General features: G+C 49.0%; 1 protein-coding gene and 1 pseudogene across 1 annotated transcript; both read left to right on the forward strand.

The window, feature by feature from the left end:
• Positions 1-5,860: 5,860 nt before the first annotated feature.
• Positions 5,861-9,323, forward strand: LOC125528825. Its single transcript, XM_048693262.1, has 2 exons — positions 5,861-5,923; positions 7,488-9,323. The coding sequence occupies exon 2, from the start codon at positions 7,498-7,500 to the stop codon at positions 9,304-9,306; it is 1,809 nt and encodes a 602-aa protein (XP_048549219.1). The 5' UTR covers positions 5,861-5,923; positions 7,488-7,497; the 3' UTR covers positions 9,307-9,323.
• A 23-nt stretch (positions 9,324-9,346) lies between these two features.
• Positions 9,347-10,739, forward strand: LOC125528826 (annotated as a pseudogene).
• The last annotated feature ends 3,088 nt before the right edge of the window (positions 10,740-13,827 follow it).

Below are 13,827 nucleotides of genomic sequence, written 5' to 3' on the forward strand. Positions count from 1 at the left end.
CGGCGGCCTGCGGTGGGAGGAGGGTGCGAGGAGGTGGTGGGTGGCGGCGATGAGGAATCGGGAGGGGCTGCGGAGGAGGGAGAGAGGATGAGGGTTAGGGTTAGCGCTTTATATGGGTAAAGGTTAGGCGGGCTTAGCGGGCTTTGGCGGGCTTGGGGGGCTGTACCATGACATCCATGACGGATTTTGAAAATGTCACCAGAAATCCATCATAGATTAACAGGTTTCTTGTAGTGTGCCAACCGGCTTAACTGCCGCCTCGGTGCCTTTCCCACAACCTACCTGGGAACGCCCATTAGCGACTCTCGGCTTACCGTCGCGGACCTGCGCCCGACCGTGACCAAGCTCCAGACGCGCATCGAGCCTTGGCAGGGTAGATGGCTGTCAAAGGCGGCTCGGACCATTCTCATTAACTCATCCCTCTCCAGCCTCCTCCGGTTCCTCATGAACTTCTACAGCCTCCACGAGACCCTGCACCATGAGATTGCCAAAATTCAGTCCCGCTTCTACTGGGCCGGCGATAATAATAAACAGAAATACGACATGGTGAGCTGGCCTGACATCTCCAAACCTAGGGATCAAGGAGGCCTCGGGATCATGTGCTCCAAACGCATGAATATCGCCCTCCTTTCCCGTTGGCTCTGGCGGATCTCGCAGGGCCAGGGGGTCTCTGGCTTGACATCATTCGGAACAAATATCTGAGAGGCCAACCCCTCGCATTTTGTCAGAGATCTAGTGGCTCTCAGTTCTGGCAGTCGATCGTCCAGCTGCTCCCGGTCCTTCGCATCGGGACTTCCATCTCGGTGGGCTCCGGATCGGTGACTTTGTTCTGGTTTGACAGATGGGATGGAGATTCCCCCCCTCGCTGCGCGCTTCCCCGGCCTCTTCTCCATCGCGGTATAACCCCTGATCTTGGTTGAGAGGGCCCTTATTGACCTAGGGCGCCTTGCCTTTCGGAGGCCCTTTGGCCCCTCGGAATCCGCCGCCTGGCGTGCGTTGCTGGACTGCGTGGCTCTTCACAAACCGGTGGTGGATAGTGACCTTGACCGGGTGAGATGGCGCCTCGAACCTTCGGGACAATTCTCCACCAAGTCTCTATACCAGGCCATCGCTCCCTCCTCCGCCCCTCCCCCCTTGTGACGGTGTGGTCCATCCGCCTGCCCCTGAAAATCCGGATCTTCATGTGGCACTGGATTCGCGGCCGACTCCCGTCTGGCGTTGAGGTCCGCAAGCGCAATGGCCCGGGATCCGGCATCTGCCCTCTTTGCGGCGTTCCCGAGGACTCGAATCACATCTTCTTCTCCTGCGTCTCCGCGCGATTCGTATGGAGTTGTTTCCGTGATGTGGTGGGCGGAAATTGGTGTCACACCAACTTCCCCGACTTATTTGACGAGCTCCAGTCCTCCCCCTTGTCTTCTCGCCACATTAGGTGGCTTGAGAACGGTGTCCTCGCTTGGACCCTCTGACGATCCGCAATAAGCTTGTGATCCAGCGCGTTCCTCTTCGACGAGTTACTGAAGCTATCTTCAAACTGTCTGGTTTCTTGTAGCTTTGGCGGCTGCTTAGCCGCCCCCAGGACCGCGACGCCATCTCAGCCTTCATCGCTGACCTTCGCTCGATGGCTGTCCGCCTGTCTCCGCCGCCCCCGCCGCCACCGCCGGAACCCGACTAGTCGGTTGTTGGGCGCCCCCGCCCTTTTCGTTTTGTTTCTTTTTCGGGCTTGTTGAGTTGTGCCCTCAGCAGAACCTTCTTCGTGTTTGTGAGACTTGGGTGCGTGTGAACTAGTCCTTGTATGTGTGCTCTGTGGCGGTTTGCTTTATTTATAAAGCGGGGCGAAAGCCTTTTTCGGTATTAATGGCCATGGAGATGGCCAATTTGACGAGTGGGTGCTTCATGTCTGCAAACATCATCAATGGAATACTGAAAGCAAATTTGAACCCCCATTTCTGGAGCATGACCCTTGCAGCCCTCAGGAATTTGAAGAAGACAAACATCTCAGTGTATGGGGATCGTTTCACTCATCCTTGGCAGATGGTGGAGCCAACATATCTCAGGAGGGTGAATAAAAGTTCTTCTGAATGTGTGGTGTTGTTTCTTGACTACGAGACATGTTCTGCTGAAACTGAACCTGAAGCTCTAGGTATGATGAGCGCACAAGATCTTCTCTTTGGAACTGTGAGGCTTCGAGGGAAATTCAAGGTCCATGCATGGACATCCACCTGCCGCCTCACTACAGCTACATCGTTCACTGTGAGGTACAGAGGCCACGTCGGATGGTCGCAAGTAACAAGCGTTTTCTGAAGAGTAGTGGCTGATTAAATTGTCTAGTCTTTTATCCAACACTCGAAGCTCATGCATGGTTCATGGTTCGCAGAAACTTGAAGAGAATTAATCAGAGTAGGTACAGGTTGTGAGATGAGAGCCTGAGACAGCTCTGAAATAGTACAAATTTCACTGTTATTTTTTATATCCCAGCTGTAAGTAATAAGCAACTAGGCAAACTGTACGGGCCAGAATTTGGGAAGTTCTTCGGGTTGGGGATATTAGCCAGGTACGTCTGTTGTTTTAGTCATGTGTACTGACCATTGAGAAAGCATGCAAGTTTCTTTTATTATTTCCATTTGTCCACCTAATTTTTTCCAATTTCCATGATACCACAGGACGAGGCAAAGATATCCTGATAGTACTGAAGGTTATCCTGATATCGACGGTCGATGCATTGTTTATTTATTTTTACTTTTTGACAAAATAGACCGCAGATGACCACAAAGTTTGAAATCAAGTCTGCATCCACATCGGAAAAGGAAAAACGAAACCAAGAGGCAGACCAACTTCAATAGTGAGGCCTTTCGGGTTCTACATACATTGTGTCAAGTAACTTTAGAGACGGTGACAAGTCAAACATGCACATGTTTTTGGAAGTAAGAAGTATTTCTGTGGGACCCAGCATTCAGTGACTGCTGTCAGTGGTAAGAACCGATCCTCAATCTAGTTTGTTCTTTCTTGGGAAGACGTGTTTCTTCCTCCAACCACAAGGCGCTCTACTGCTCTTGCTTGAGGCTGCAGGGAGACCTACCCATGGCGACGGCGTGCTCCGCGTAGCCTGTGGTCAGCTGACGACAGTCGTTGTAGCAGCGCGGCACATGAAGGGAGGGGAGGCGCGAAGGCTGGTGCTCCCTGTGAGTTCTCCTTTTTCGGTTTTTGAATCTAAACTGGTTCCGGTTTCTGTATTTTCGCAACTAAATTTAAGAGCCTAGTTGCAGGATTCATACAATAACACAGATAAAATATATAAGTTTGGGAGTGATTTTACTGAGATTGATTAGATTACAGAGCAAAGTTGAGGCCCAACCATGACAAGGGGCGGCCAGGATGTAAACGAATACAAGGATAGATGCCCAGTGCTGCTCCCAAACCATGGCTTTAGTGCAACAAAGCTATTGTTGGAAAGTTAATGTTTAGAAAACCGTTAGCCGTCAGATGTAGGATCCACATTCCTAGTGAGACTGCCTCGCGACACGAAACAGCAAGTAGTCACCTAGTCGGCGCTGTAACAAAGCGAGCTGCAGCTTTCATTCTTTGGAGTTAACTGTTGATTTCATCAGGTTTTTCAGGTTCAGATCCTGACAAAAGCTCTGCACTTGCCACGGCTGCTGCTCAAGTTTGTAGTGCCATCCACCTCCTCATAAAGCAGGTGCCACATGATCTAATAAAGCATTGGTTGATTGGATACAACCTTAAATATTAAACACATATATAATATTGTTGGTTGGTCCTTGCATGGTCTCAATAATAGCAAATGCTCATGGCAATCATGATTTCGGTATTTGAATCTGAACTGGTTTCAGTTTATGTATTTTCACACAAAAAAGTAATCATTCCGGGAAGCTTACCCGGGATCTTGCTGTGTATGTAGCACTTCCTTTTTTTTTTTTAGAAAAGGAGGATGACCCCCGGCCTCTGCATCTGGGCGATGCATACGGTCACTTTATTAATTATTCTCACAAGACCTTACAAGGTAATACAACAGCAAGACTAAAGCCACCGTCTAAGCAACAACTGTCGCTACGCCTATCCAAATGATGAGGGGGCGCTGATAGTCTGGGCCTAATACCAAACAGACATCGCAGCCAAACCTAAACATCTAAGATCTGAGGTCCCAACCAGGACGCCTGCCTGGTATGGGGCACCTACCAGTCCGGCGCACTTCTCAACCAGGACGCCTGCCGGGTATGAGGCCGCCGCAGCCACCTGCCACGAGTCCATCTTTAGAGCTGTACTGTTGCATCTACCATGCCATCGACGTCACCACGACGCCAGACAGCGTCGTCCTCCTGCGTGAGTCCATCCTCCCACATCGAACTCCGAATCTGCACTGCGCCACGCCGTCAAGATCCGTCGCCATCAATGTATGGATGAAGCACCGCTCCACCAAAGAAACCGTCCGCTGGTCCCGCGAAGCAAGGCGCGGCACCAAGTAGAAGGCCGAAGCGCACCGCCACCACGCCACCAGCAGCCCCGCCACCAAGAGTTGTTCCCAGCCGCCGCCTTCAAGAAGGAGCACGACACCAGGGTGCCGTCGACGCCCAGACCAGGGGAACAAAAGCTTTCGCCATAGCTCGAGGAGGAGGCGGAAGGGAGAGGATCCAGCTCAAAGCCTTCAGGAAGGGGATCGGCGCCAAAGGCGTCGACTTTGGGGAGGCTGCCGCGCCAGCCAGGGGTCTCCCCCGGAACCTCACCCGCACGCCAGATCCGCCAGGCCGGCCATAGGGGCGCAAGGATCGGCGCCAGCACGGATCGGGACAGATCGAAGCAGGGGCGGATCTTCTACATGTAGCACTTCCTTTAATCTAATTGAAACTTGGAAATGCAAATGTGGTCTCTAATCTGCAAGTTTAACCCAGCACATTGGTAGTTTCAGCCTAGCAACTTGTCAATACATTTTCGTGGCATCCATCCAGGCAGGCATGCACATGTACGCCTTTTTTTGTGATATTCTTTCGAGAGAAAAAACAAACAAAGGAAAGCTCTGCACTAGGCATACCTGCTACACTCCACTTTGTAGTGCCATCCACCTCGTAAGGCATGCATTTTATGATCTAGAATTGAAGTATTAGCTGATTGGATAGGACCTTAAAGATTAGACTTATAATATTGTTGGTTGGTACTTGCATCGCATGGTCTCAGTAACAACAAATGTTTATGACAAGACCTTATGACAATCATGATTACTAATTATATCCAAACCATAGCCGCCCCAGAGTGGATAATTATATTTCCACGAATACGTAGTGTTGGTTGGGCCCTTCTGTTGGAAACAGAAATTGCCAACAGGAACTGGATTGGGAAAAAAAAACTGGAGAAGGACATAGTTCTTCATTGAGAGTTAATTTCTGATGGCAGATTCCTAATTTTTATCGTTTTTTGCTGGTGTGAATTCTGAGTATTTGGTGGTGAAACTCTGAAACTAGAGGTACAAAATTCTAGAGATACTATAATACACTGCAGTGGTTTTTCTTTGGAGGGACACAGGAAGGATTTCGCAGATGAGATTATATTTCCCATGAGACATAGACTCCGATGCAAACCAAGGTGTGCTCTTGCTATACTTCTTAACCAAGTGCTTTAGGGCCTATCTTCGCTACTGAGTAGGTAGATATGTAGCAACAGTGAGTGGCTGGTGCATGTCTTAATTAATTAAGCCACTATGACATTACTTTTAATTAAGTATGTTTGAAGGCTCAAAAGTAGTTGTTTTCTTCCATACGCATCCCTTGCTTTAGTTTGTTTTGTAATATAAAGAAAAAAGGGTACATACTCTTCCAATTTCGAATTCTGGTATTTAAGTTCCAGCCAAGCACTGCCCTCTCTGCTGCTTCCGGCTTGCACTTCGGTACAGCTAGCACTGGTGCTGCTGCTACAGGTATTGCCACTGTCACATTTCACTGACTTATATATATGCATTTTGATATCGATTGTCTATGCCATTTATTTTGGCCTGTCACAGGTATATATCCATTTCGATATCGATTGTATATATGCACTTGTACGAGCATACATTTTAGTACTAGTAGTGAAAACACTGGTAAATTCATTAGTTCCCACCGATTTTCTTCACGTGTTCAGGGCCTCTCAACAGGAATCAATCCTTAATTCTCTGTTAGTTGCTCCTGCTCCAGGATTCACGCTCGTTGCCTTCATGCTGTGGCTTGGACTGGCCAGGCTGTTAACTACCTCCTATGCCATGACATGCTCTTGGAGTATAGTATTGTTGGTTGATTGAATGCAGCCTGTGCACTGCATGGTCTCAACCATGAAAAAGAACTCATGAGAAATAATGGAGGCACATGCTTGAGACTGTATTTATCCACCTAGTTCGTCTTTTCCTTACAAATGATTAGTTGGCCTGACAGACGCATCCAGCGCGCACGTTCACATGTGATTCCTCACTATTTTCAGTGTTCTTAATTTCTTGATTCTTTGGTACTCCTTGTTGCCTAGCTCTGCGTTGGTCTTGACATGGCACTTGACGGCCGAATTCACTGTTTTGACCTTTTTTGTAAACTTTAGCGCGATCTGACCTCGATCTGAAAAAATTTCGTGATCTGACCCTTTTCCTACCGCCATCGTCCTTCGTGGTAGGGTAACACAGCCTACCGCCGAGGACTATGGCGGTAGGATTTGATTGCGCCGTCACGGGTCGTTTGAGGTTGAAAATACCCTACCGCCATAGTCCTTGGCGGTAGGGGCTGGAATGTATATATTGGCTAGCGCGTGTAGGTTTACCAGGTTGGTATTGGGTTCGAGCCTTCCATAGGTCACTTTTTGTTTATTTTTATTTTACGCAATAAACAATAAATAATTTGTACAATTAATATTAGGATATGAATTGTTGATAAAAATATAGTTTTACTTATGTGTAAATGTTTTATAAAATCCTCGCAAAGATATAAATGAATATGTTGTGATAAAAAAATTGTCCAATTAATGTTAAGGCATGGATTATTTACATAAATATTTTTTTGAAACTGCTCAATCCATTTTAAACTGCTCAACACTTTTGGAATCAGTCGGCCTTCTAATTTGCAGTTTGTATATGTTCTTTTGAAACTTGTGTTCTGACATTGGAACCCAAGAAAGGATGAAATACGGCTCTATGACCATTTATTTATCCTCTTCCATATCCACAAATAATTTGCTTACCTAGTGGTTGTACTACTTCCTGCTATTTTTCTTAGTTAGTTTAAAGTTCGAAAGACCATTGCACACCATTATTTGTAACAGTGTTTGGATGATAATACTGAGAACGAACTTACATCGTATTTGACCTTACTGGAGAGGTCATGTTTGTATCGCAAAATTTATAACATAGTAGCAACTAGCAACTAAACCATCGTCTGTGATCATTCAACTAGTTAAATTGAAGGTCAGATCTTTCTGATTATTGTGGGAATTTCTAGATAATTTCTATATTTTTAAGCGTGCAGGACAAGAGCAATGGCTGGAGGGCCTATAGACTTCTGGAATGCGTGGGCGGTTCAGAGCCTGGTGCTGACGAGCCTAACTCTGCAGGTTGCCCTCGTCCTGTTAGCGGGGATCCGGCGGCGTGGCACATCCTGGCGTACGTTCAGGTTCATGCTCTGGCTGGCGTACCAGCTCGCCGACGCCACCGCGATATATGCTCTCGGCCACCTCTCATTCGACGGTGCCACACCCCGCGAGCATCGCCTGGTTGCGTTCTGGGCGCCGTTTCTCTTGCTGCACCTTGGCGGCCCGGACAACATCACCGCCTACTCGCTCGAAGACAACATGTTGTGGCTGCGACACCTACTTAATCTCGGTTTGCAGGTGCTGGGAGCTTCCTACGTCCTCTACAAGCATTACATCGGCACTCAAGACATGCTCCTTCTCGCCGCCATCTTGATGTTCGTCGTCGGTGTTGTCAAATATGGCGAGAGGACATGGGCGCTCAGGTGCGGCAACATGGACATCATCCGGGGCTCCCTCAAGAAGAAACCACCTTCCAGATGTGACCTTCTTTACCTTGAGTATGAGCTCCCACAAGGTGGATGCAAGGGTAGTGTCGATGAAGAAGAATTCCTCATGTGGCATGCTCATTCCCTGTTTCAGTTCTGCAAGCGCGCAATAGTTGAATCGTCAGAGGACAGGGACCCGGCCAACCCTGAAATCAAAGTTCTTCACCACCTCACACATGAACAGTGGTATGTGGTGATGGAGTTGGAGCTGTCACTGCTCTACGACATCCTGTACACAAAGGCAGGCGTGGTGCACACCTCATTTGGTTACTGTGTCTGTATTGCCTCACCAGCCGCTGCTGCAGCAGCGCTGTTGTTCTTCCAGTTCAGTGGCAAAGATGGTAACAGCAGAGTAGATGTTGCTATCACCTACATCTTACTGGGTGGTGCGTTACTCCTGGAGATAAGATCCCTGCTGAGTGCACTTGGGTCTAGTTGGACACTCCCCTTCCTGTGTGCCACAAGATGGAATTTCCTGAAACATGCATTTCTCTGCAGGGGGAGATGGGATCGGCTTCGCCGTTGGATAGTATCTCTTCACCGGCTCATAAAGGTCATGAGAGTTAGTGGGTGCTTGAGGCCGGCAAGGAGGTGGTCAGGTACTGTGGGGCAATATAACATGTTGCATTTGTGCAGCCGTCCCAGCAAAAGGAACAGTCCTCTGCCCGGTAGATTTGCCATGATGCTGGGATTCGAGGAGTGGTGGAACAGGGAGCATCACTCACAGACCGCCAGGATTTCAGAGTACCTGAAGGAGAAATTGAGGCACTACATTCATAAATTAGTCAGGAATGGCGAAGTGAGCACCCAAGGCATTGTCAGGAAAAAATGGGGTGAGTATGCAATCCAGTCGAAATGTAGGAAGCTGTACAAAAAGCTCACAGGCAACCTGCTAGGCGTTGAGTTCCAAGAGGGCATCATTATCTGGCACATCGCCACCGACCTCTACCTCCTCAACGACAAGCACACTGGGTTGGGAACCATGGAAGGCCAAGCATTGTATGAGCCGGTGAGGGTGTTGTCCAACTACATGATGTTCCTCCTGGTGGAACGTCCCTACATGTTACCAGGCCTTGCCCAGAGCAGATTGTACCGGCGGACCTGTGAGAATCTAGTCAAAATATGGGGCCAAGAAGGCCAAACGCACCCAGCCCCCAGCTGGCGCGACATGTTCCGCCTTCGTGATGGGCCCAATTCCCGCTCTAGTCTCCAACGGAGAAAGAAGCTCGCCGACATGGTACAAGAAAAGAAACCAAATAGTTGTAATTAAGGGCACCCAGCGCGCAACCGTGGACAAATAGTTGTAAGAATGTGAGTATGAGCTCCCACAAGGTGGATGGAAGGGTAGTGTCGATGAAGAAGAATTCCTCATGTGGCATGCTCATTCCCTGTTTCAGTTCTGCAAGCGCGCAATAGTTGAATCGTCAGAGGACAGGGACCCGGCCAACCCTGAAATCAAAGTTCTTGACCACCTCACACATGAACAGTGGTATGTGGTGATGGAGTTGGAGCTGTCACTGCTCTACGACATCCTATACACAAAGGCAGGCGTGGTGCACACCTCATTTGGTTACTGTGTCTGTATTGCCTCACCAGCCGGCTGCTGCAGCAGCGCTGTTGTTCTTCCAGTTCAGTGGCAAAGATGGTAACAGCAGAGTAGATGTTGCTATCACCTACATCTTACTGGGTGGTGCGTTACTCCTGGAGATAAGATCCCTGCTGAGTGCACTTGGGTCTAGTTGGACACTCCCCTTCCTGTGTGCCACAAGATGGAATTTCCTGAAACATGCATTTCTCTGCAGGGGGAGATGGGATCGGCTTCGCCGTTGGATAGTATCTCTTCACCGGCTCATAAAGGTCATGAGAGTTAGTGGGTGCTTGAGGCCGGCAAGGAGGTGGTCAGGTACTGTGGGGCAATATAACATGTTGCATTTGTGCAGCCGTCCCAGCAAAAGGAACAGTCCTCTGCCCGGTAGATTTGCCATGATGCTGGGACTGGAGGAGTGGTGGAACAGGGAGCATCACTCACAGACCGCCAGGATTTCAGAGGACCTGAAGGAGGAATTGAGGCACTACATTCATGAATTAGTCAGGGAGGGCCAAGTGAGCACCCAAGGCATTGTCAGGAAAAAATGGGGTGAGTATGCAATCCAGACGAAATGGAGGAATCTGTACGAAAAGCTCAAAGACAACCTACTACTACTTGGCGTTGAGTTTCAAGAGGGCATCATTATCTGGCACATCGCCACCGACCTCTACCTCCTCAACGACAAGCACACTGGGTTGGGAACCATGGAAGGCCAAGCATTGTATGAGCCGGTGAGGGTGTTGTCCAACTACATGATGTTCCTCCTGGTGGAACGTCCCTACATGTTACCAGGCCTTGCCCAGAGCAGATTGTACCGGCGGACCTGTGAGAATCTAGTCAAAATATGGGGCCAAGAAGGCCAAACGCACCCAGCCCCCAGCTGGCGCGACATGTTCCGCCTTCGTGATGGGCCCAATTCCCGCTCTAGTCTCCAACGGAGAAAGAAGCTCGCCGACATGGTACAAGAAAAGAAACCAAATAGTTGTAATTAAGGGCACCCAGCGCGCAACCGTGGACAAATAGTTGTAAGAATGTAATGTGTCCCTGGACAAGAAAAGGGTTTCCTCTTAATCAAATAGCTCACAGGCTATATATTATGTACTGTATAGGAGTTAGGACGTCTTGCACACGGCGACCCCTGATGCGTGCTATCTCGCCATATTTATTTTAACTGTTGGGATCCGTGCCTTTGTATTCTATTTTTTTGCAAAGAACCTCATACGAGGGCAGGGGGTTCCTGCATTTCAGTAAGAAGAATAGAGATGATCTAGTTCATAAGGACAACCGGATCCAAAGAACCTAACATTACCCGATTAATTAGGAAAAACCGAGTGAGCACCCAAGAACAAAACAAAAAAAGAAAAGGACACTAGAGCTTGGAGGTAGGGACTAGGACACCCACACACGATCTCAATGAACGCCGTCTGAGCCAGACACAAGAGCGCCAAGGCCCAAAGCGATTAGGTTTTTTTTCCAAATGTTCACCAGGGGGAAAAGGCTCCCCACCTGAATATATTTCAACATGGCCATAATGCCATGAGATTGATCCAGTCTATAAGGAAGAACGGATCAAAAACCTGAACAAGTTGACCCTGTTTATGAGGAAAACCGGGTTAAAAACCAAACAAGAGAGGGTAAAACAAGAAGAGAAAAAAAAGAGGACGCCCAGACAAGGCACACCTAGCTAGCAGACCAATGACATCACAACGAGAGGCACAAGTAGATGAGGGGAGTCGTCAAGGGGTCACAATACCGACACTTGGCAAGCAGCATATCACACCGCACCGGCATGCGTACCGAACACCATGGCGCAACAGAGGAGCATCCACAACCAACGAGTGACAAGCACGAACCTTGAACGGCAGCTCCGCCATGAAAATTCGGGAACGATTAGCAAGTTGGGGAGGCATCTTGCGACATCATTGAGCAAAGATGAACCAAGATGACGACAAGAGGACGAAGCTCGCCGCACCACAACGACAGCCATGGGATGTCTTGAGCATGCACAGCAGCAGGGACGACATCAAGAACACTAGCAAAAAACAAACACATACCATCATTGACCCATCCGGCCACACCACCACGACCAACGTCCCACACCAAGCTCCACCCACAAGCATACCCCAAGATGATGCCTTCGAGAAGGGTCGTGAGGCCAATTGCGCCGCCACCATCTGCACCAGAAGGAACTGGGCTAGGGGTTTCCCTCGGGTCTCATCTTCCATCTTCATCTTACCAAGCAAGGTGAGCCTTGAACGTTATGTCGTCTGGTCGCCATCCAACAACACCCCGCAGAGGGAAGAGGTGTCGTATAGGAACGAGGTGGTCTAGAGAGGATCACACCCCGCTAACCCAGCATCGGATGGAAGAATCGGAACCACACGCCACCGTCATCTTGGGGGTGGCACAGAGTCTTTAGTAAAGTCACAATGGTCTGGAGGAATCTGGCTAGGCCCGAGTGCATACCGGACAAAACTCCAAAGCGCGCGAGTCGCCGAGAAAGATAAGAGGATGTGGTCTCCGTCTCGGGTACCCCACAAAGGGGACATAACCCATTACCCAGGCCATTCCTCTTGAGGTCCCCTGGCCCCGATGAAAGGCGATCCCTCAACAATTGCCACACAAAATTTTTGATATTCAAGGGTAGTGGCACCTTCCATAGGGGTGCAAGCCAAGTAATAGTCATCCTAAGGCACAACTCGTGGTAGGCGGAGGCAAAAGAGAACTCACCCAAGGGGGTTGGGCTCTCAGATGCGGTGTCCGGGGAACCTGTGAGCAACGGTTGGACGGCTGCTCGCAAGTTAGCCCACTCCAACACCTCCACAGGCCCAAAAGAGCGACGAAACAAGATGTTCCATTGACCATTTTGAACTGTCGCGCGGACCAAGAGCAACAGATCCATGCAAATGGCAAATAGGTATGGAAACCCCGTGCATAACGGGGGTCCGTAGACCCATTGGTTTAGCCAAAACATGACACCCTAGACATTGCTGACAGGAAAGGACAACCCCAGGAGAATCTCATGTTTTATGTTATGGATTAACTTCAAAATTGGCAAACCTCCGAGAATGCGCACAAAAGAAGCGGCAAGCCCCAAAGGTACTTTGCCTGAAGAAGCTGCAACCAAAGTCTCCCTCCCCTGGGATGATACGCCAGACCCACCTAAGCATCAGGGCCATGATCATTTGACGGGAGCCAAGGATGCCCAACCCTTTAGGTCCCTTGTCAAGCAAATGTCGCCCCACTTCACCATATGGCATTTCTATCCAATGTTCATTGCATGCCAGAAGAAACGAGAGAGGTCTTTACTAAACGAGCTATGCACACCCTACTGTAAGATATACAACCCCATCATATATATGGGAAGGCTAGAGAGATTAGAGTCAATCAAAGCCATCTTACTTCCCTTGGAAGTAAACCACCCGCACCATGGTTCGGTCCGCTCGGCAACCTTCCCCATAAGAGTTCATATACATTTTGTCGAGTAGTGTGATCGTGTGATGGTCTTTAACGTGCTCCCTGCTGCTACTAGTGGTATTGTTGTCGACGACGGCACGACCAGTGGCACGTAAGGACCGTCGTCGATCAATGCTTGATTCGAGATGCTTTGGAGAGGCCCCTTGTCTCGATGGAGCTTTTATTAGCACATGTTAGAGTTGGTGGTGGGTATGCTCCTCGGTTGTTCCAAGCATTTGAATTTCCCATAAATACGTGCCTGGCAAGCGTTTTAAATCGCCTTTTCGGTTATGGGTTTAAGGATTTCACCGCCAAGACTGTATGCGGAGCAACTTTTACTGTTACAGATTACACCTAGGACAATGCATTTGATACCTGTCGGTGTTAAAACCGGCGGATCTCGGGTAGGGGGGCCCGAACTGTGCGTCTAGGCGGGTGGTAACAGGAGACAAGGGACACGATGTTTTTACCTAGGTTCGGGCCCTCTCGATGGAGGTAAAACCCTACGTCCTACTTGATTAATATTGATGATATGGGTAGTACAAGAGTACATCTACCACGAGATCAAGGAGGCTAAACCCTAGAAGCTAGCCTATGGTATGATTATTGTTGTCCCCTACGGACTAAAACCCTCCGGTTTATATAGACACCGGAGAGGGCTAGGGTTACACAGAGTCGGTTACAATGGTAGGAGATCTACATATCTGTATTGCCAAGCTTGCCTTCCACACCAAGGAAAGTCCCATC

Source organism: Triticum urartu, unplaced genomic scaffold (assembly GCF_003073215.2).
Source record: "Triticum urartu cultivar G1812 unplaced genomic scaffold, Tu2.1 TuUngrouped_contig_5142, whole genome shotgun sequence".
Taxonomy (NCBI): Eukaryota; Viridiplantae; Streptophyta; class Magnoliopsida; order Poales; family Poaceae; genus Triticum; species Triticum urartu.

Coding starts and splice junctions, on each gene's coding strand:
- LOC125528825 (XM_048693262.1), top strand. CDS start 7,498: ATGGCTGGAGGGCCTATAGACTTCTGGAATGCGTGGGCGGTTCAGAGC.